Source organism: Abramis brama (assembly GCF_963993115.1).
Source record: "Abramis brama genome assembly, chromosome: 9".
In the NCBI taxonomy this organism is placed as follows: domain Eukaryota; kingdom Metazoa; phylum Chordata; class Actinopteri; order Cypriniformes; family Leuciscidae; genus Abramis; species Abramis brama.
In genome coordinates this window covers 37634988-37659897 of record NC_139971.1, presented here as the reverse complement: position 1 = coordinate 37659897, position 24910 = coordinate 37634988, and the positions used below count along the sequence as shown (strand labels likewise).

Here is a 24910-nt window from a genome sequence, read left to right as displayed (position 1 = left end):
TATGATTCCGAATTCACTTCTATCTCAGTTATAATTAAGTACAAATAAACTTTATTCAGTTGTGTAGGCACTAAAACAGTCCAATACATTATAGTCAAATTATTTTTTATGATAAAATAATTAAGATTTCTGTGCCACCCCAGACTGGTTGCTGGCCCTTGCCTGGCCACCCCTATGAAAATATCCTGGCTCCGCCACTGAATTCACAGTTCCCATAATTCCTCCATCTCGCCCCTTATGTAGTGGATTATCATTAGCACTGTAATCTCAAACTCTGTATTCTCTCTCTCTCTCTCTCTCTCTCTCTCTCTCTCTCTCTCTCTCTCTCTCTCTCTCTCTCTCTCTCTCTCTCTCTCTCTCTCTCTCTCTCTCTCTCTCTCTCTCTCTCTCTCTCTCTCTCTCTCTCTCTCTCTCGTCACTCACTCTCTCTCTCTCGTCACTCTCTCTCTCTCTCTCTCTCTCTCTCTCTCTCTCTCTCTCTCTTTCTCGTCACTCACTCTCTCTCTTTTTCTTTCTTTCATCCCTCTCCCCCACCCCTCTTTTTGTTTTTCTTTTTTCGGATGAGTGGCTCTGTCCGTTTCAGATCAGGGGGTCATGTAGTCCCGTTTGTCGGTCCTGGGCAGGGATGTCCCAAACCCCACCCTTCCCCCACCCCCTTCCAACAGGCCACACGTTCCTGCTGCTTATGAATAATATAGGCCAAACTCCGTGCCATCGCATGCGGCGGGAACAAAAGACGAGCGCCTCGCAGGAGCCGTAGACGAGCGTGCTGCGTGAAGAGAACAATGGTGCCGATCGCGGTGAAGACTGACTGTAGGGTGGAAGGAACCAGCGGAACTAATTTAACCAGGCCAAAGACAACTGAACTCTAAAGTAGAAAGTGCTCATTACGTGACTGGTCAAAGTCAAAGAATCACAGCTAGCACTATAATTGCAGAAGTAGAGATAAAAGCTGCATGATTTTGGACTGCTGGAAACTTCCCTTCTGTTCTGAAACGTAGAGATGGTTAAAGACACCATGAAATCAAAATAGACAATTCTGGATTTTTTTATGTTATACTGCAGTATATATTTTTATTTTTTTAATTCATATGCCCTTAATCAAAATAACGTCCTCTCCTTCTTGCAGCAACATCTCTGATGACGTGTTTATTGGCGTGAGGGTGGGACAACCTGTCACTCACATGACAAACCACAACCAATCAATTCCCAATGCACAAAATCAAGTCCCGCCCTACATATTTTTCTTGTCCGAGAAGCAGTTTAACTCTGTCACAGTAGGGAAGAAAATACTATCGCAACTTCTATTTCATGCTGATTTTAATCCGTAAGTCAACTGGCAGCAGTTTTGTTTACTAGGTGGCTGTCAGTTTCAAGCCCTAACCTGAAATAATGATGCCAAATGTGAGGACGAGATGTTCTGTTTCGTCTCTTACATACACTGACCCAATACGGCTTAAGAAAGAGAAAAGAAAACAGCACCTGAAACAACACGCCAGCTTCTCTTCTTTCCAAACAGATGTGCGCTTCGTAGGAACAAAACACAAGCATTTAAAGTCATAAAATCTCATGAGCGGAGAAAGTTTTGAGTACTTTAAATCTTGGGAGCAGTGCATCTCACCACCTCATAAAAACATTATGATGTTCTTAGAGAGAGGCAGAGTTGTTTTTTTCCATGGTTGCTACAAAGCACAGCCTTTGTCTCGTCCTCATTGGCCTTGGCCCCTGCTAAGTCGTTCTGTTCCAGCCCAGTTCACACCTTACAGCCGACTGAAAGTATTTGACATCTCCAAACACACATGGCACCGTGTGGCAGATGTGTCTGAAGATGGGCCGCAGACGAAGGCTTTCTGTCGTGCTCTGCTCCCTTGTGGCTGGTATGACGTGGATGAAGCCCACCTAATGTGTATGTGTTAATGCTATCGACAGTGGAAAATGTTTAACTTACAGTACTGTTGTTTGGCATAGTGACTTTGCTGAATTGGTCACTAACTGTAAGAATATAATTCACTGATAATTGCGTACTTGCGTGTACAAAAAAGTTCTGGCTGATAATAGAGATTTTATGGTCTCTGTAGATTTTTGGTAATACACTACCTAAACTAAAGGTTTAGGATCCGTATGATAAAAAATAATAAAAAATGAACACTTTTCTTCAACAAGGATGCATTAAATTAATCAAAATGATGTTATAATGTTATAAAAGATTTCTATTCAAATAAACACTTCTTTCTGTTCATCAAAAACATTTTTTATCACGGTTTCCACTAAAATATTAAGCAGCACAACTGTTTTCAACATTAATAATAATAAGAAATGTTTCTTCTGTAGCAAATCAGCATATTAGAATGATTTCTGAAGGATAATCTGACACTGAAATAAATTACATTTTAAAATAGAAAAGAAACATTTATTTTAAATTGTAATAATATTTAACAATATTACTTTTTTTTTTTACTGTATTTTTGATCAAATAAATGCTTTAGTGAGCATAAAATATATCTCTTTTTTCAATCTTTCAGGCCGCAAACTTTTGCATGGTTTATATCCGTTATTGAAGGTTGAATTTTACATGCTCATTTCACCTATACACTGAGATTGCTTTTGCTGTCATCTAACATTCACTTAAAGTTAGTCTTTAAAAACACTAATAATTTAAGAACGCTGTTAAATGTAATCTTTCACAAATCCCAAAATGAAAATCCATTTTAGTACTGTACATTTATAATTTTGTGATGATTCAGATTTTAGTTTTAATAGTATAGAATTTTTACATTTTTTTTCCCCCATATATGGTTTGGGATGGTTCTAACTGTAATCCTAAATTTAAGTGATTATATTTAATTTGCTAAATTAAATAGATTTTTGCACTATAACATTTTCAAAGAGGTTTTATGCACAAATATGTGTGTATGGTTCGTAAATGAGACTCACTGTGAGAAAACAAGGTGAATGACACAAAGGGCTTGTATCTCAATCATCACAAATGCACAAGGCTTGTTGAGAGAGATAACGTTTCAGTAACAACCCTTGAAGCAGTCTATTTGCATTGTAACCTTTCTGATCTACGTACTGTACTGATCTAAAAGCTGATAAAATCTCACCTGCCGAGATGGGTGTTGGCTCTCACTGGAGGAATAAACACAAAGAGGAACGAAAGGCAAATGCTTTAACAATCAACTTGAAACATGGATAATGAACTTTGCTCAAAGCCTTTGGATTTCTCTGACACTTTTGAATCTTGGATTAAGATGTGGATACCAACAAGTTATATGGAAGCCCTACTTTTATTGGTATCTCTTGCTTTATAGCCTTTAAATCTCTCTTAAGGCCCGTTCACACCAAGGACACTAACTATAAAGTTTTAATATAATTGTATGAGAATATATAACAACTAAAACGATAAGGACACAGAAGAATGATATCATTGGAATCACTTTCAGAATGATTTATTTTTCAAGCTGATGAATTATAAAAATATTGACAGCCAATTTAAAGGGCTCAAGCATTTAAAGGTAGGGTAGGCAATTTAAGAGAGGCTAGCAATAGCAAGCTAGATTTGAAAGCGTTAGATCCCACCCTCCCTTCAGAGCGTCTCCAAAGCCACGCCTCCTTCAAAACACAAGATGCGTACAGCAGAGTGTGCAAAGTGGTACGAGACTCATGTCTCAAAGCACAAAACATTCCAATAATAATGAACGTAAACAACTTACGGAGCTCTTACTTGTACCACCTGACTGCTGCAGATTCATTTCAGCGTTAATGATGTTGACATAGAAACGTATAAATCCGGGTCTGAGGACATGAACGGCTCTGGGTAGAACGTAACGGGTTGCCGTTTTTGTAAATGAGGTTACGACATGGCGTGAACACAGAATTAACTCGTTGTTTTGGTTCAGGAGGAACTGTAAAAGGCGGCTGTTGTTTGTTTGCGGCACTCCGTGAATGTCTGTCTTCTCTGCATAGACTCATGGAACGCGCTGATGACTTGTAATGTCTGCTCGAGCAGGTGCATGGAGGTATGGAAATGCATATCGTCGCTGTCGGGCGGAAACCTCGTATGTCCAAATTTTGTCAATTTCATATTTTTTCACAAATCGATGCTATTGGTCAATCCCCACATGGTTGTTATTTTTACAAATTATTAACCAATCTAAAGTGTTGAAAATAGCTTGAGAGCAAATCTCTTAACTCCATTGGACACTTCAACTGTCTGAGAATCCTCGTAACTCCACCTCTTCTTCACTCCGCGGCATTTTGCCACGGCAAGTCTCCTCAAGATTGAAAGTCGCAACGATTAAGAAATCCTCGTTGAGCAACACGTAAAGCAAGCCTTAACTCTGATTTTATCTGTGTTAAACTATGATATCAGTTATTGATGTATTTTAAATGTCTACTTATTACTAGGCTTATTATTACTAGGCTTATTATACATGTGCATTGAAGTTGTAAAATGTATCTTATATAATACTTGAATTGAATTAAATGTTTTGGATACCAGCATTAAATTATTGTTTCTATTATTATTTTACTGACTCGAAGTTGTCGGACCGAATGCAATGATTGGACGAACATTTTTTTTATTCTGAGACTTCCACAGAAGATATATATTTAGACCACTTCTATTATTGTGAAGAGAGTTTCAACCAGTATAACAAAAAGTGTTTATAAAAAAAAAAAAAAAAAACCGTTAAAGCAGCAGACGACAAAACGGCAGTGCGTGCTTAGAATATACAAAACGATATTATCCACTGGTGTGGACGCTAATATAGTTATTGGTGTGAAGGGGCCTTTACTCAGATCTAAGTGGCTTGGTGTGATCCTACCGTCCATAAAAAACAACATTCTCCCTGGAGACAGAAGCTGGGAACCAAGGGGGTAAATGACATATGGTTATGAAGATCGAGGAGAAAACCGGGAATGGAAAAAGAGGGTTGTCCCAAGAATGGACTGACCTGCATGACATTGATTAGAATCAGAATATGAAGTGTGCATGGTGGTTGGGCCAAGGGTCGACAAGTGAATGTACCACGTGTAGGAGATGGGGACTAAGGGTTGGGGGGAACGCTTGTCTCCCGGAGCGTAGGGGATGGGGGATGTGATGTTTTGGGAAAAGGGGGCTTTAAGGGGGGTAAAGACTGTAAATCCATGGCTGTGTTGATGCCTCAGAGGTGACTAGCTTTTGTTCGTCGGTGTGGCCATTTGAAACGCAAATGATTATTCATTCCTGTGCACCATTGATCTACTTCTGGGACCTCCTTGTAATGACTTGTTGAATTTGGGTGAAGATGTCTACCACTTTTGGCAGTGTCTTCCAGCAGGACTATAGCTGTTGGCTGACCGTGATGCTTTTTTTGGTTTGTTTCAGGAAAATATGCATTAGTCTAATCATGCCCTCCTGCCTTGTTTATTTTGAAGCTGAGGACATAACTGGGTCATTCCCCGACTTAACCCCCATGAGTGTCCATCGTCGTAACAAGCTACTGTTTGCTAGCATGTTGTGACTGCTTGTGAGTGCTTGTTTTGTTGCACGGAAAACTAACAGATAATGATGGGGGCAGGGTTCGTTCTGTGGGGGTAGTGGAGCTGAATGTGTGTTTGTGAGACTGGAAGCTTTTTATTGGCTCCATGTGGCCGACAGTGCTTATGGTTGTACTGCGTGACCGGGCATTTGTGACAGCCAAAAACCCTTTTCTGCGGTGACCGTACATGCTGTTTTTAGATCTGTAGGATGGTAAATTGCTTGTTAGAGTATTTATACACTTTACTAAACACAGCTAAAATGAGTCCAGCATTTTTTCTAAAAAATGAAGAGGTCAGTGTTTGTGTTTTCCAGAACGTTTATGAAGCATGCAGGTGTAAGAAAGTTGGAACAATGAACCTATAGGATTATAAAGTGTATTTTATTGATTTTTGTTGCAAGAGGCCCGCAAATATGATGATGCCTTTGTAAATAAAGACCCCCTTCTTACAAATATATATGCAACTGTATATTTCATATATTAAGGCCCATATTATAATTGTTATATTTTGCTTCTTTAGTCATTGTACACATGCGGATGAAGAGAGTTTGGCTGCATTTGAAATCACATACTCCCTTGAGTAGGTACTTATTTTGAATAAGTAATTACTTCACGAGAATGTTCTATATAGTATGAATGTGTATAGCATTAATGTACTACTTTCACTATGCTGTCATTATCATGTGACCCACCAGCGTCAGTTACGCTGACATTCCAAATCCCCTGGACTCATGGGATAGTAAAGTATCCATCGTATGCACACTTCAGAATCTCGCCGGAAGTAGTATGTCATCCGTGTAGTTTTTGCCAACTCTTTATGAGTACTGTGAATTCAGACATTCTTATATTGTCACATACTGTTTTTCGCCTTCTATATAGTAGGGAAGTTTGTAGTTTGTGAAGTTTGGTCCATTCTTTAAGCAAACTTGCTCGCACAGCATAACCCTGCATATTTGAAAATACCTTGTGGCTGCATTTGACTGGGGTTTTAAAGGGTGCCTTGTTATTCCCTGCCATTTCATTTATGGAAAATCACACACCTGAAAACTGTTTTAAATGATTTAGGTGACTTTTTGTGTCCATAATCATTTGCCACCTCACTTTTGGACACGTTCGAGCACAAATGATAGACTGCTGCCTCCCGAACAAAAATAAAGTATTTAAATTATGCGGACACTACCCATCCATTTCCCTCAAATCTAGGACGCTGCCTCAACTAAAACATCCATCATCATTATCTGCTGGAGGCTGTTTGAAAGGAAAAGCTGTTTTTAATGACGCTGCAATACCTGTTACTTAATGAGTTTGTATTTTGAATTGCCTTTCTGTATTAGTGAAAGTAGGTTTCTAGGCCTCCCTGAAGAATACGGCTTGTCTTTTAATATCAGAAATAGCCTGCCTAAAGCCTTAAGTTATATAGTGTAGAAGCCGCCGGATGAAGGCGAGTTGAGTGCCGCGAGGTCGATTGTACGAACCGCTTTTGCTCAGACTCTCAGTGTGTCGCTCACAGCGCTCCCTGACCATGTGTTTGGCAGTCTTGAAGCACTGCTTCTTTGGCTTTGTGCATGTAGAGTTGGCCAGAATCTTATTGATTCCTTTTCACAGGACTTTAAACAGGTAGTGAGGTCACGCTGCCGATGTTGCTTGTTCAGGGCTGCATTTGTTTTGGTCGCCCTCAGATGACTGCGAGTATTATGTAACTGACTCAGTTACTGAGCCGTGACCCTTGCGTTGCCTCAGAACACAAACTCAGAGCTGCAGTCGATCTGGCATGAATAAGTCAGAACCTATCAAAGCACAGTTTTGCTGAAAGGTTTTGTAGCACTGAAGAGGTTGTAGCTTACTGTTGACAACTAGGAAAGAAAATACCTTTTTCCAATTATAGCTAATAATGCTGCATTGATAAATAGACAATAGTTTAAGTAGGTTGCCTGTCTTGAAGTTTATTTTTAGCTCTGTTTGCGTTTAGCCCTTTATTAAAGCTGAGCAAATAGCGCATACTCTGTTGAAAAAGATAAAGGTTTCTTTGGCTCATTTGCTTATTCATGCCTTAAAAAAAGAACAAACAAAAAAACATGTTCATTACAAAACAAGAACATATGAAAAACTGTCTCGCATTCAAGGTGCTCTATGCAATTTTTTTTTTTTTACTGTACTAAAGCATAAAACTACCATATGTTTGCAGAGATGTAGGAAACATGCAAAGTTTCTGTAGAAGTTTAGTTTTTAATATAACCATGTTTAGCGACTGTGTGTTGTGCAGTAGGACGTTTGTTACAAACCCACGTTAAGCTCATATAATTAGCAAATATGAGTCCTTTTTTTTTTTCTTTTTTTTTTTTAGAAATAGCCAAGGACAAATCATCCCACCATGAAATAGGGTTTGGTACAGGAAGTAGGCCTACCTTTTCTATGAAAGTACTGTAATAACTTAATTGCTTAATGAGGACATGCAACGTTTTATGTACAAGTTGAATACTGTGTTTTGGTGAGTCGTAAGAGGAGCTCATTTGATTGGTTTATTGAATGAAAGATGTTTTTTTCCAAAAAGCTTTGTTTTTATTAAGTGCATTGAGCTGGAGCTTTTCTTGATAAACAAAAGCCAGTGTGTTTTTTAATGTATGTATGTACAATATAATGAAAGTTAAATCTTCTTGGCATTATCTGTTTTGGAAGGGTATTTCCATTGCTTAAAATAGGCATTCTGAAGCATGAAAAAATAGCCATTTCACATAATTACACTGTTTGTGTGCATGTATATAGGGGGCATGATTTAGGGATACCTTTTAATAAATGTATATTTAGAATTGAATTAAACGTTATTGACACAGGTCTGAAATGTCTTTGTTTTTCTTTTCATCTAACAGTATATCAAGATTCCTGCTTCCTCGGATTCTCCTGATGCTTTCCGCGTCTTCTCCTTCTATCTGTCCAGTGACAGTAAAGACAAACCTCAGGCCAGCTTTGACTGTATTCACCAGTATGTTTCTGGGTAAGACACTGATGTAAAACTTAATCAAATAAGGGAAAACACTTCACAAACAAAAGTTCAAAGGTATAATAATATAATATTATTAAAAGGGGTCATGACCTGAGAAATCAAATTTGCCTTGATATTTTTACATATAAGAAGTCCTCGTACCAGTAAAACATTCTGCAAGTTTCATAGCTTAAAACGTCCTGCTCATTATAAACAAAAGCATTTCTTTAATAAAGCTCCAAAAACAGCTCGTTTTGATATTGCGGGATCTGTGAATAATTATACATCATCGCACTATAGGCTCCGCCCACTGGCATTCAGTCGCTTAGCGGCTGACACTTGCTACACTGGATGTGAGCGTCACGTCAAAAACATATAGAACTCATTATAATCACTGACACTGTCTACACTGATACAGTATACAGATGTGCGTTCAGATTCTGATGTGCGTTCAGATTCTCATTTTTTTCTCTTTAATGCATCCAGTTTAAACAGCTCATTTGCGTCTCTGTACAGACTTCAGAAGAATCCCAGCGTCGGAAAAAAGTGGGTGGTTTATTTTAATGGCGTCCCGGATCGTGTCGGAGGATTATATGTTTGTTCGGAGCATTTTGTTTTGTAAACGAGACACAGTTCTCGAAGAATCTTTTGTTGAAAGATGAAGCAGTTAGCCGTATTTAATCTGACATTAACTGTAAAGTAAATGATTTCATAATGCTTTGTCTGTAAATTATGGTTTTATATGGATAATGTTTTCAAAACACTTGAAAGTTGAAGGTGTTTCCTATGCAATTACGTCACTCAATCAGAACAGTGATTGAGTCTTAAAAGAGTCGAAAATAATAATTTTTCCATATATGTATTTTTGTGTGTGTGTGTGTGTGTGTGCAAAAAACATTATTAACATAAGTGAACCTCAAAGAACACATTAAAAGAAAAAGAAAAAAGTCCATGTCATGACCCCTGTAAAACATTATAAAATAACATGCTGTTATTTTCTCAGTGGAGCACATAGTGACAGTTCATACTGACCGGGAACTGTCAAGCTCCAAAAAGAGAAGGGAAAAAGCACCATAAATAATGAATGGATTATTTAATAAATAATTCATACAATACAAATACAATAGGACTTATGGGGAAAGAATGAAATTTGAGTCATTATTCACTGATATTCACAAACTCTTAACTCTTCTTAATTACTTAATGCAATAATAAAAGTAGTAATGTATACTCCTATTACTGCCATTAGTTATTGTGCGTCTTGAATAAATCTGAGCTTTGTTTGTTAGGATCAACATTTACTTTGAACTTTGAACCCAAGTTCCATTACAGTATTTGGCGTCACGGTCGGTTGTGAAGTTGCTGCTCTTGATCGGGGTGGCACTGATCTGTTCGCTCTCCGCTCAAAGGAGACTTGTAGTCTCACAATACTCCACTTGTCTCTCTGAAGAATAGCATTTCATAGGTTTGTGGGAAAGAGGATGCAAAGCAATTCCACAAAAACCGGTTAAGACCATTAGTCATAAATTAGTCACTGACTTTCCGGCTGCTGTGGACAAAGGGAGCAGCTGTAAAACTTACAAATGCGGAGAGAGGAATTAAACATGTCAGTCTTTTCATAGCAGGTTGATGCTCTGAGCTTTTAAGGAAATTTTGGTGAAATTTTCACGCTGATTTTGATTCAGACTTTTATTCACAATGCTTTTACGTTATTACACAAACAAACCTTCCAAATCAGAAGTTGACTTGCATGCCATTTGCAAGTATTATTTAATTTATGTACTTAAAAAATATATATTTAATGGTATGCTTCAACAACAATTTTTTTTCTTGCAGATTATCAGTAGCCCCTGCTATAAATATAACTTTTTAAAATACCTATTTTTAGCAACATATAAATGCTGTTTTTTTTACTCTATATATTAAAGAATCCTGAAATGTGTGTGTGTGTGTGTGTATATGTATATACATATATAAATATTAGTCAAATATTTTTATATATATATATATATATATATATATATATATACACACATATATACATATATATATATATATATATATATATATATATATATATATATATATATATATATATATATATATATATATATATACACACACACATATATATATATATATATATATATATATATATATATATATATATATATATATATATATATATATATATATATATATATATATATATATATTTATAAAACAATGTTTATGTATTCAGAAATAAGAATTTTAATATAACTCATAGGTTTACTAGAAATTAATAAATACATACATTTAATATTTATATAATTTTTCCTCAAACAAGCTCTATAGCCACGTCTCCATAACATGCATAAATTCATAAATATTCTTAAAAAAACAGGACATATAGTAAGAAACATCCATTAATTGTTTGTAATTTCAATAATTTTGATAATTCAAAGACTGTAATTAAATCCCTGGAATTTCAACAAATGTATATTTTCCAGCTTGATAATTTAACTCACTGTGTATTTCCATTTAGAGATGGCAGGGATCATCTGGAAGGTCAGGGCAGTATTCAGGACAAAATCACTGTGTGTGCCACCGACGATTCCTACCAGATGACCCGTGAGCGCATGTCTCAAGTGGAAAAAGACATCTTGAGTCGCTCAGCCATTGAGATCAAACCTGGATCCACACGTCCAAGTAAGAATCCAGCTCATACACACACAAAGGACCACTCCATATTCAAACATAATCATCTCTCATATAAATCAAATCAAATAACACATTTATTTCATCCAAAAGCAAGTAATCCTACCCTAGTAGTATTGTTAATTATGTTCATATGACTGATAAACCAGAGCGTTCTTGATCAGGAGATGATTGTGTATCAGTCGAGGCGTGTACGATGTGTTTCCCTCCCCCAATACCTCCTTCTCAAGCGTTTATCTGCAGACGACACAGGCATGAAGCCACAGACCTGTTCCATTAATCTGATTGAGACTGCCAGAAGTATGCACTAACAAGTCTCAAGCTGGGTGGATGAAGTTTAGCCCAGGCTTTTAATTACCATGGCTGGGGATCAATTAGGTTTTCATCTGCAGAAATACTGAATTATACATGGGGTCTCTCTCTGAAGCAAAGTCTGCAATTCCCCAAGCGACGACTAGAGAGAAGGACACGTGTCGTTCTGGCCTCTCGTATCTAAAAAAGGTGGATGCGTGATGGAGTGGTTGGAGAAAATAAAGTATGTTTGATTCAAGGCAATTAAAAGCACTGAATTGCGTTCACTGTGAAATGCAAATAGTGCCCTTCCAGGCAGAATTTTTTTTTTTTTTTTTTTTTTGTCAGTATGTGTCTCAATTTCCCTTGTAATGTAAACACATTTGGGCTGCACTGTTTGCTGAGGATATAATTTAGGGACGGACATTATAGGAGGACCAAAGTGGGATGATTTGATGTTGCACCATTCAGATTTTATATAATAGCTGTGTTTGGTTCATTCATATTGCGACTGAGTTTATAGTATTTGCTTTGGCTTTTTATTCCACCACAGACAAAAAGCAATACTGTCGCCATGCATATTTTTAACCAGCTCCAAATGCATATGGCGGTAGAAATGGAGCCATGTCCTTGTACAATTTAGTGCCTGGCAGATACATTTGTTTGGCTGAAACGAAAATAAAACGGCCTCCAACTTTTTTTCCCATCTCTGTAGTCGAGCGCAGAAACCTCTTGCGGCGACACACTGTATTTCTGTGGTAAAGTAATGGTACACTTACTGTATCTTCTAAAGACTGCTTTGCCATCATAGTTCTCATAGTTGGCAGATGCTTTCAAATGTATGGCAGGTATTTCAGTGGATGTTTAATTATAAAGAGCAGAGGTATTAAGGTCGCTCTGTTTTTGGATGCTGGTGTGAAGCGTGCAGAAGAACATCATCAAACATTTAGTATGTACTTGCTGTTTGATGATGTTAGTTCTCATTCATTAAGCGAATAGGACGAGTACAGTTGTCGTTAGTGGTAAACCGATATGGATTTTTTTGAAGGCCAATGTCGATATCTTAAAGAGCAGGGTTTCAGATGGTTCTCAGCGCTGTCAAAATAAAAGTCTTTTTCGATCAAACAGAAAAACTTGTCAGCCAATGCCAAATATCTTCTGATAACATCTGGCAAACTAGCTATACACTCATTTTACTATAAGCACCTTTATCTATGTTTCACTGTTGTGGCATATTTGAGCATGCAGGCATGATTAAACAAGTGAATACTGGGCTTTGTGAGAGAAAACAATTTGATTTTGGAATTTTATTTGATGAGATTGCCTGTAAGGCTAGATTTGATTAAATGTTTGATGTTGGAGTTTTGTGACATCTGTCTACAGTTCATACAGTATAAAAAATAAATAAATAAAAAACACGGTAAAGTATTTTGAATGCTTTTGCAGATAGAAAGCGCAACATGTTTAGGCGTCAAGAGGAATTCAGTACTTTGTTTTTTCTCTCTCTTGTTTGTCAGTATGTTGGACTCTGTAACAGTCAAACATTCCTCATAAATAGAGTCATTGTTCTCTCAGCTCCATGGTTATCCCAATACATCATGTAGTTAATACAACTGCTGAAATGTGAAAACAGCTCTTTTAAGTATAATTAAATGTGCCAGCATGTGCGATTAGCAGAACTTGTAACAGAAAAAAATTGGTTGCACTTTATAATAAGGTGTCTGTATTACAGTGAAATGATACATTTAAGTACTGAGTAATTTAATTACATGTACTTACAATAGGGTTAGGGTTTGGTGAGTTTTGAAGGCTTAAAGAGATTTTTTTTTTAATTCTGTCATCATTTTTTCACCACCTTAACTCCTTGTTACCAAACCTGTATGACTTTTTCTTCTGCAGAACACAAAAGAAAATTTGAGAAATGTCAATGGAAGTCAATAGTCACCAAAACTGAATAGCTACCAACATTCTTCAAAATATTTTATTTTGTGCTCCAAAGCAAGAAAGCCATACAGGTTTGTAACAACATGAGAGTGAATAAATGATAACAGACAGTACATTTTTAGGTAAACTTTCCCTTCAAGTTAATGTGAAGATTGCTTAAAATGACTTAACGTAAAATGGATTTAACCCAGTCCATTGTGATTTTAACTCGCAAGACAACAGCTAATCGTTTCTGCGGCGATAATAAAGCCTAAAGCAGTATAAATGGACGCATGAACGTTATGTAAAACTGGATGCGCACAGAAGCATAGCAGTCACTGTATGAACAGCTTATGCTTCACTTTGTCCTATTGCAACCTTCAAAGTACAGCTTAAACTTCTAATAAGATTAGGTATGCTTGATATCTATTAGCACTCCTGTGTCCTGCTGGCTCCAGGTGAATTAGCACACTGGTGGGAAGATGGAAAGCAGAAAAAAACAGCTCTATTTTAGGTGCTTCCGTTTCCACAGCTTAGATATTTGCACTGGAGAGAGCAACGTTTACCCTCGGCTCTCTTTCACACTCTACGGCCCGCCTGATTCAGAGTGCACATCAGGAGAATGGGTCATATGAGTGCTACGGGGGCCGTAATGTTTACTCAAAGCTGTATTTCCTAAAGTGGTCCAACGCTTGCTGTTTACACTACTGTATGTGCGACAGTCATTTGTCACGGCGCCGCCGCTCACTCCTTCTCCGTTATGTGTGTGTGTCTAATTTCACCTCAGGGCGGCTCGGTTTTGTTTTGCGTAACGAGAGCTTTGGGATTTGAGTGGCCCCAGAAGTTCTGTGCTATTTGCAGAGCTCTCGGTTTATTTTCAGTGCTAAAGAGGTAGTCGGGTTAAGAAATAATCTCTCAGCCTGTTTTATGTCACTTTTGTAAGTCTTAGATTCTGAGTTTGTTTTAAATGCATTAAGGAATAATATAAGCAATACTTACAAATTGTAGTCCACTACTGATTGCAAATTACATGAAAAAAATTATAGTTAGTAACATTATTTATTGCACTTTTAGGTAATGTAAACGGACTAGTTTTTGATTACTTTTGACCTAACTTGTTTTCACATAGATTTCAACTGGAAAGTCTTGTACTATATTGATGTAAAAAATACAAAGAGAAAGAAAATATATTCCACTTAGGGCTGGACGATATTGAAGAAAAATGCAATATGCGATAACTCGTTAAATAATGCGGTACTTGATATGTGATGCGGTAATGCTTTAAGTGTGTAAAATACATTTTAATTATATTTAAATATATTTGAAAAATGAAAATGAAATAACCAGCATACATGTTTCACATTATTTTTGTGAGAAGAAAGCATCCCTACAACTTCTGAAAGTGAACAGCAGTTTTACCGTAGCATTACATAAAAAGCAAGTGTCATTTACTTCAGGTTTATTTAACAACAGAAATAAATGTAAAAATAAAACACTGCTTAATCTTCACTGTATGTATTAAATATACACTGATTCTTATCAAAGCTACACAAGTTATTCCATCAGGAATAACGGAAGCGGGGTTTATTAGGCTGCTGTCACTTTAAGAGCTGCACGGATCCAATATATATAGTTACATGCGTGCTTTCTTTCTCAACTGTTTTCTCCACTTAAGATATAACTGACTGTGATCACGTGAATAGTCACCTAGGTGGGCATTTTGAGATAAATTTGTGTGTATTTGGCCATATAAGCTGCGGAAGAGAACTGAAATCAGATTACACGCTGTCTGAGAGGCGGCTTCCTGTGCGCGTGAGTACTTTGCTTATGGCGCCTAATAACATTAAGCATGTCACATGTATGTAACCGTCATGTGTCTAGTCTGTTCTCTGCTGTCTGCGTCGGCCTAAAACTTAGACTTCTCGTAATCTTTTGAAGTTTTAAAACCATTCAGTTATCGTAAGCCATTGCAATATGCATATCGCGATATGTACATTTGCGATATTTCTATAAATTTCAGATATCGTGCAGCCTTAAGTCCAGTTTCCATAATTTCAGTTCTTACCCAGCACCGAACATAAGGTACTTTTCTTTTTTTTACAGACCAAGTAATAATATTGAAAAACATTAGTGTCCTCCTGGTGTATTGTTTTTTTGTTGTTTTTTTTTGGTTTGTTTTATTTACACTTTATTTTACACTTTACACTTTATTTTAAGGTGTTACACTTTATGTTACACAGGTTACACTTTATTTTAAGGTGTCATTGTTACAGTGTAATTATATATTTAAGTACTGAGTAATATTAAGCAAATACATAATCTTACTATAGGGTTAGGGTAGGATTAGGGTTTGGTTGAGGGTTAGTTGCATGTAATTATGCATAATTTACTGTTATTACTATGGTAAGTAAGTAAAATAAAGTGTTACCGTTTTTTATTCTTCCCTCAGGTAAACCTGTGATTAAGAAGAAACAAGGCCTGCCTACAAGCTCTGACAACATTAATAGACATTCACCCAGCAACAAGAGGAGTGGTGCACCCAGCTTGGTGGCCCATAGGCCCTTGAAGGAACGTGTCATTCACATTCTGGCCTTAAAGCCCTACAGCAAGCCAGAACTACTGCTCTGGCTGGAGAGGGAGAAAGCCAGCCCCAAAAACAAGGCCGACTTGAGCGCTGTGCTGGATGAGGTAAAACACAAGTGCACGGCAATATTTATAATATACATAAATGGAAAAATATGTTTTCGTATTACTGTGCTTTTTAGTGTGAATTAGTTTCTATTTGATGCTCTCACTCTAGTGATTGTACTTGTGCCATATATAAATAGCACTCTGTTTTAAAAGAATATTTCTGCTTAAATTACGTCATTAATTTACATTACATTTCAAAAGTTTGGGGTCAGTAAGATTTTTGTTTTTGAAAAGTCTCTTATGCTCACCAAGATTGCATTTACTCTATCAAAAATACAGTAAAAACAGTATTGTGAAATATTATTACAGTTTAAAATGACTGTTAGAAAACGGATAGTTCCGGTCTTTGATTCTGATTGGTTGAGCCGCGTTCGAAGCCGTTGTAAATTACTCAACTAACACACACCTGTGACCGCATTACATTAGTGTTACTGCGCAACTGCCGTTTGTGATTCTTTGTTGATGCATGTGTTGCTTAGCAACCTCTTTGGAACTACATTGCTTGGCGGAGGAATAAATGTGTTATAACGTTATATTTTTTGTTTCTGGCATTTATTTTATGAATAAAATAAATATTAAAATGAATATTTTTATGGAATAACCGTTTTATAACGGTTACTCCGCTCCGCGTCAGAGAGGGAGTAAAATCTTTCCGTGGCCACCGGCGCCTGTCACTCGACCTGCCACCGCTATATGCGCCTGTCACTCGACCTGCCACCGATATATGCGCCTGTCACTCGACCTGCCACCGCTATACGCGCCTGTCCCGCGACCCGTCACGGCTATACGCGGCTGTCCCGTGACCCGTCATGGCTATACGCGGCTGTCCCGCGACCCGTCACGGCTATATTTGATTTGAACTTGATTTGAACAAATGCCTTTAAACTTGTGTGTGCAAAATTCAGAATTAAATGAATGTGTAGCAATTTGTACAAATAGAGAGTCTGTATGCCTACTATACTGTTGTAGCTATTAAATAAGTGGATTTAGTTTCATATTTGTTAAAATATTATAGTATTATTTTTTTCCATTTATATTGATTTATGAAAAGTGAACAGCACGAGTAAGATAGGATGCGCAATATATCAAGAGACATGGAGCGGGTCAGACATGATTTTGACCACTTCATTAAGTTTTCTTTTGTAGAAAGCCTTTCTTTAAAGTGAATTTAGTTTTGTATAAATTGTATATTAATTTTAATAAATTTTTCATCAACCAATTGCCTGGATTTAATAAATAAGACGCAAATATAACAGACATAGGCTAATCATGGAGGCGCCCGCGTGGTCACTTGCATTGCACGTTAACTGAAGCGCATCTCATCCTAACTTAACGAAACTCAGTGTATGTCTCAAACAGACATGAGAAATATATCAAATACACAAAGCTTGAAATGTCTTTAAACGAAATAATACAAAACGAAAAGAAAAAGGCTCCTCTCTGATTATGTAATCCCTTATGTGCATTTCTCTCTATATGGCGATCGTCAACTTCATATTTGCAGCACTAGTTTATTAATAAAAATCAATGCACGCGTCGCCGGATTTACAAATCTTGCTTGTTGCACGCACACATATTATGTCGGAATAACGAGATGTTATGTTGAAATAACATTATTATTATTAATAGGCTACATCTTTTCTATTTGATTGAATGCTGAATGTTGCTTTGTTCAATTTAATAAAATTAAAACTTTAATTGTGGTCATTAAAATAATTGAATATTAAATATTTAGTGGGCAAGTTTTTCTCATTTATATACATAGGCCTATACAGCTCCCCCTGTCAATGATCTAGAACCCCCCCAGCACATGCGTTAAAAATTCTCTGGCGCCGCCCCTGGCCGCGACGGGTCAAGTGACAGGCGAGTATAGCCGTGACAGATCGCGGGACAGCCGCATATACCCGTGACAGGTCGCTGGACAGCCGCATATGACTGTGACAGGTCGCGGGACAGGCGAGTATAGCCGTGACAGATCGCGGGACAGCCGCATATACCCGTGACAGATTGCGGGACAGACGCATATAGCCGTGACAGATCGCGGGACAAGCGAGTATAGCCGTGACGGGTCGCAGGACAGTCGCATATAGCCTTGACAGGTCGAGTGACAGGCGCATAAAGCGGTGGCAGGTCGAGTGACAGGCGAGTATAGCCGTGACAGGTCGAGTGACAGGCGCATATAGCGGTGGCATGTCGAGTGACAGGCGCATAAAGCGGTGGCATTTCGAGTGACAGGCGCATAAAGCGGTGGCAGGTCGAGTGACAGGCGAGTATAGCCGTGACAGGTCGAGTGACAGGTGCATATAGCAGTGGCAGGTCGAGTGACAGGCGCATATAGCGGTGGCAGGTCGAGTGACAGGCGCATATAGCGGTGGCAGGTCAAGTGACAGGCGCATATAGCGGTGGCAGGTCGAGTGACAGGTGAGTATAGCGGTGGCAGGTCGAGTGACAGGTGCATATAGCGGTGGCAGGTCAAGTGACAGGCGCATATAGCGGTGGCAGGTCGAGTGACAGGTGCATATAGCGGTGGCAGGTCGAGTGACAGGCGAGTATAGCCGTGACAGGTCGAGTGACAGGTATATATATATATAGGTGTCAGGTCGAGTGACAGGCGCATATAGCGGTGGCAGGTCGAGTGACAGGCGCATATAGCGGTGGCAGGTCGAGTGACAGGCGAGTATAGCCGTGACAGGTCGAGTGACAGGCGCATATAGCGGTGGCAGGTCGAGTGACAGGCGCATATAGCGGTGACAGGTCGAGTGACAGGCGCATATAGTGGTGGCAGGTCGAGTGACAGGCGAGTATAGCGGTGGCAGGTCGAGTGACAGGTGCATATAGCGGTGGCAGGTCGAGTGACAGGCGCATATAGCGGTGGCAGGTCGAGTGACAGGCGCATATAGCGGTGGCAGGTCGAGTGACAGGCGCATATAGCGGTGGCAGGTCGAGTGACAGGCGAGTATAGCCGTGACAGGTCGAGTGACAGGTATATATATATAGGTGTCAGGTCGAGTGACAGGCGCATATAGCGGTGGCAGGTCGAGTGACAGGCGCATATAGCGGTGGCAGGTCGAGTGACAGGCGCATATAGCGGTGGCAGGTCGAGTGACAGGCGCATATAGCGGTGGCAGGTCGAGTGACAGGCGAGTATAGCCGTGACAGGTCGAGTGACAGGCGCATATAGCAGTGGCAGGTCGAGTGACAGGCGCCGGTGGCAGCTGCCCCTGCCACGGAAAGATTTTACCCTTACTGCCGCGTCATGCCTAACTACATCCCTTAGCTGTTCTAAATTCACTGTAAATCATGGCTTTGCGGGACTTACTGCTGTATTTTTTTTTTATATATATATTTTAAATGTTATTTATTTTTTGACAAAGCTGAATTTTCAGCATCATTACTCCAGTCTTCGGTGTCACATGATTCTTCAGAAATCGTTCTAATATTCCAGTTTGGTGATTTGATTGAAACCGCTAACTCATAAGGTTGTTGAAGATTGTTTGCAGAATAATTTTGACTTGACTCAATAAAAAGAACCAGTTCATAAGAGTCATTTGTTCACAAATCGAAAAATCCTGAATTGCACTGTTCGTTATTGCATGCAGGAAACACTTACTGCAAATGTAATTAACTAAGGCCACCCCACAAGATGATATCTGACCATCTGCATATGAATGCACACAAAGTTTTCCTGACTGTCGCTCACGGAGGCTAGATTTGAAATTGTTCCACGTTTTTATTTTTGTCCCTTTCGTGACCATTTTAGTTATAGTCTGGAGCCTGTGTAATATGTTGTTAATTAAAATTCTTTGTCAGTGTGACATTCTGCATCAGTGCCAATTTTTGTTTTTATCTCTCCCATCAATCCTACTTCAGAAAACACAGTTCAGTACTCAGCTTGTACAGATAATCTAGTAGAGCTGCTTCCCTATTGCATTTGGGCAGGCGAGATGGCCGTGGCTGATTTTGTCAGTAGGTTTATTTGCTGAATGTTTCCTGCTGGGTTTATTTTCAGGAGTTCCTGCACAGTCAACAAGGGGAGGTTGCGGCGCTTGCGGTAGCAATCAGCCTGCTGCCTTAATGATATTTCGAGAATGGATCATGTTTTGACAGAGGGTTGAGCTGGCTTCATATCCCATTTGTAGAAGTGCTCTACAAAACGTCCTGTGCTGCAATACATTTATGCTTTCTGTTTTACATTTACGAGGTCTGAATTGAATTAGTCTCCTCTGGATGTATTTAAGAATGTCCTTAAAAGGCCTATCGTATGTTATTATTCTTTCTCGCAAAAAAATCTGAAGTGTCATATTTCTTCAAAAAGATGCTGACTGAAGGAAAGCTTGATGGTTCAAGTCACTCTTGAAAGATTGTTTACTTAAGTGCATTTGGGAACAGAGGGCAGTTTCTGATTAGGAGAATAATTCTATTGTATATTTCCTTTCAGGTGGCTAAACTCAATCCCAAAGATCACAGCTTTACTCTAAAGGATGATTTCTACAGACATGTGCGAAAGGACTGGCCTGGCTATGTGGAGGAAGAGCGCCAACTCATTCAAAGGGTGTTGGCAAGGTACATTTTCTAAGTTCTTGCAACATAATTTTTATCTTTTAGTAAATATTTATTGCGGTTTTAGAGAGTGAGACTCTAATCTACCATACTTTAACTTACTATATCTTTGCTTTTCTTTACTCCACTTCCAACCTTTTTTTTTGTCTTGCATACTCCCACAACTGTTTGGACACATTTTTCAATACTTTATACATTCTCAATACATTACTCAACTCTTCACAGTTCTTCTAACCAACTTTCAGCTTGGCACAGCATTTAATTTCACATTCAGAATGCTTGAAAACTATCAAAACACTTAATTCATGTCACAAATCAGGCCATTCTAACATTAGCACACTAGCAAAGTTTCCGCCCCAACAAACGCACTTTGTCACTCAGAAAAACAATGACCTAAAAACACTGACTAGAAGGTATAGCATTATACATGTTTTCTTTTGAAAACTGTTTTTACAAATCAAAAATGACACTCTAATTTTGAGAATCCAGTGCCATGTATATTACATGATCCATGCTTACATTACAGTACAAAATTAGAATTAGTAGAGAAAATTAGTAGAGCGTTGGCGCTTGCAACGCCAAGGTCATGGGTTTGATTCCCAGGGAAAGCAAGAACTGATAAGAATGTAAATGTGTAGCTTGAAATGCAATGTAAGTCGCTTTGGATAAAAGCGTCTGCCAAATGCATAAATGTAAATGTAAGTGTTCAGCTACATCTAATTGTTTTGATAGTATTGTAACATGGGAGAAGATGCTCAACTTAAGAAAGTGCATTAACTTTTGAATTTTTAGCATATTTAGATATGTTTAGCATGTGCATGATGATGATGATGATGCATCAGCCAATGAGTTAATATAGGAAATAAATAGAAACATTTGCTTAGTTGTTATAGAACAAAATGTAAAATTACATCTTACCCCAAGGGTCTAACTTTATCTTTTTACTTCAAAATAAAAATGTGATTCCTGAGAGGTCAACTAATGCGTTAAAATGTATTGATTGTGCTTGAGAAACACTGAAATGAATAGGGTTCAATGCTGGAACCATTGGTTGTTCCACGACACGCATTACTTCCACATTCCTCAATTCCTATTGAAGTCTATGGGAGTTTTAGCAAACTAAATTTAGTTTTTATCTAATATTTACATTTTGTTTTATTTCAGCTTTATTTCAATTAACAAAAATGTATTTAATAGTTTTAGGTAAGGATAACAACCCTACTTTGAAACATGTTAAGCTTTCATAACAGTATAATTTCCCAACTTTCTTTGACTAAGAAGTGCTGTTGACGTTCAGTACAGTATTGTCATCCAGGCCGTGCCCCCGCAGTCTGCCGAGATGATGTGTTTTGGAGGCCCTATTAAGTATGCGTTTTAGCACAGATGATGTGGTTAATAGGCCTGTCTGAGCAGGAAGCCATGCGATTCACTGTGCTGTTGAGTGGAATTATGCTGAAAGCTTCTGTGCAGCAGCATTCAGTCCCGGAACAATAGGGGAATAAACGACAGCCATCCTGCCAAATACGAGCTTGGCAGCCGTGTTTTTGGGAGGTTTTCAACACTCCGCCTAACTGACTGTGTACTTCAGTTTCTCCTCTGCCTTCACCTCTGCCTCTCGATTTTAATGCGCTCTGCCAGTCAAAGGGTCGTAATGGGACAGCTCAAGATGCTCTTGCAATAATCCTTGCACAACATGGTGTGTTTGCTGAAACGTGCTTCTGTGCATGAGTTTGTGGTCAGAATGTTTTTGAACAAAATGCTCACCAAGGTTGCATTTTATTTGAAGTAATTCTATGAAATTTTAATATATGTTATAATTTAATATATTTTAAAATGTAATTTATTCCTGTGATGCAAAGCTGAATTTTCAGCATTCAGGGTCACATGATCCTTCAGAAATCATTCTGATTTGGTGCTTAAGAAACATTTCTTATTATCAATGTTGAAAAGTTTTTTTGTTGAAATCTTTATACGTTTTTTTTTTTAAGGATGTTTTGATAAATAGTTTCAAAAGAACAGCATTTATTTAAAATGTAACTTTTGTGACAATGTAAGTCTTTTGACCAATTTAATGCAACCTTACTGAACTAGTGGCTTTTGTTTTACTATCTTTTTACATTTTATTTATTAGTTTAATATTATTTATAAATAAAACGTATTTTTGATTTATACTTGACCATATATTCCACAGTAGGTTTGTCAGGGCGCTTATGAGGAACGATCCTCCGTGTGATGAAAAGGCAGCTCTATAAGAGGAAGGAGCTGTAGGAAGCAGATTGCCAGAGGAAAGTTCCAGCAGAGTAGGAATGTCTCTGGCACCATTGTTCTCGTCACTGGACATTACCGAGGCTTTTGCCAGTCTCACTGCAGATGTTATCAGTTACCCGGAAATGCTAAGCTAGACTAACAAGCCCCGGCGCTCTGACCGTCCGAACGCTGTACAGCAGTATCGGTGTTTTTACACTCCGCTCAGGAACGACCCAACCTGATTAACACCCGAGCAAATCCTAGACCTTGATCCTGAGCTTTAAATGTTTAGGTCCTTCAGTAAGCATAACTGCACCTTTTTATAGCTTTCTGGAACAAGGAAGTTTATCTCAACTTGCGACGTTTCACGGATTTGTTTCAGAATTTAATTAGCAAAGGTTTCCTGATGGCAAGCATGCAAAGAATGACATTTTGACAGCGTCTCACTTTCTGATATTCCAGAAAACTCCAGCCTCTCAGCAGCAGCAGTAGCCAGTTGAAAAGCTTCCAGTCCAGCCATTCATTCCACAAAACCTCAGGGAATTCTCCATCCCAACTCAGCCCTGTCAAGAATCTCTCCATGGTAAATATGCACCTATAAAAAGAAGTGCTACTTTTTTTCCCTGTCGCTCTCATTTTAAAGCTTTTGCATGGTGTATAATCTCTGAAATGCACTAGCAGGTTCTTATGTGCACAGGTTTGTCGTTGAATATGTGATTGATTTACCTGAGATGAGTGAGAGGAGCCGCCTTTTCTTTTTTCTTTTTTTTTGGTTTTCTTGTGAAGATCGTGCTTGGCGCCGTCTGCTCTTTATTTATGGAGATGCTGGAGGCGCTTCAGTCACTGCTGTTTGCAAGAGCCAATTAAGCTGCCGGTCCACACTATTGCTAGTTGTCATGCTGTTTTCCATCTGCAAACTTTGTGAAAGTCTCCTTCTTTTTTTACTCCCAGAAACGCCCAGTGCCTTCCGACCATCTAGAAAGTCAGACGCCGAAAAAGCAACGTTTATTAGACCAGAACATGCCCTTGCAATCTCCTTCCAATGGACATCTCGGCTCCTCCATGGGCCGTAGCTCCTCCGCTCATGGAAACACAAGTTTGCAAAGGGGGACCAATACAGCCCAGCAGAGCCCAGATGGTCTTTACCAGCGGCACAAGCTCAGCGAGTCCAACAGCTTGCCCAAACCAGAACAGCCAGAACCAGCACATCAGCCTCCCAGCAGCCCCAAACACACAAGAACTGAACCAGAAATCCGCACTGACCAGCAGCTAGCGAACGGCCAGCACAAAAAGAAGAAGTCCAAGAAGCATAAAGAAAAGGAGAGGGAACGCTTAAAACCTGCGTGGGCCGAGACCAGTCCCGACCTCAAACAGAACCAAGAAAATATTAATGGTGGGTTAAAAGGCTTAAAAGTAAATATATTGCAATATATTGGTGGATTGCAGAGAAAGTACTATATACACTACACTAAAAGATTAGGGGTCTGTAAGATTTAAAAAATATATATTTTTTTTATATTAAAAATACATTAAATTGGTCAAAAGTGACAGAAATCATTTATTTAAAAAATCTATCTCAAGATTTCATCAAATAATCCCCAAAAAATATTCAATATGGATAATAATAAGAAATGGAGCATCAAATCAGCATATTAGAATGATTTCTGATGGACTTTCACTGAAGACTGGAGTAATGATGCTGAAAATTCAGCTTTGCATCACAGGAATAAATTACATTTTAAAATGAGTTATTTTAAATCATACTACTATATCAGTTTTTTTGTTTTACTTTTTATGAAATGAATGCAGTTTTGTAGAGCATAAGATAGTTCTTTCAAAAAAAAAAAAAATCTTACCATCTCCAAACTTTTGTGTGTATAACTAGGAAAGTTAAATAATTATCAATACCATAATACATTATAGCCCATAATACATTTACACAACACAAAAAATATAAAATAAATAATAAAATAAAATAAATATTATTTTAAAATGA

At 38.3% G+C, this 24910-nt stretch overlaps 1 protein-coding gene across 1 annotated transcript in view; it reads left to right on the top strand.

The window, feature by feature from the left end:
- LOC311089366 (RNA polymerase II elongation factor ELL2) overlaps nucleotides 1-24910 on the top strand; it is a 44822-nt gene that overhangs the window by 14929 nt on the left and 4983 nt on the right. Inside the window, exons 3-8 of the mRNA XM_084124009.1 lie at nucleotides 8390-8514; nucleotides 11030-11193; nucleotides 15866-16104; nucleotides 20546-20670; nucleotides 23377-23497; nucleotides 23866-24307. Coding sequence (XP_083980135.1) covers nucleotides 8390-8514; nucleotides 11030-11193; nucleotides 15866-16104; nucleotides 20546-20670; nucleotides 23377-23497; nucleotides 23866-24307 — 1216 coding nt within the window. The remainder of the gene's footprint in view (nucleotides 1-8389; nucleotides 8515-11029; nucleotides 11194-15865; nucleotides 16105-20545; nucleotides 20671-23376; nucleotides 23498-23865; nucleotides 24308-24910) is intronic.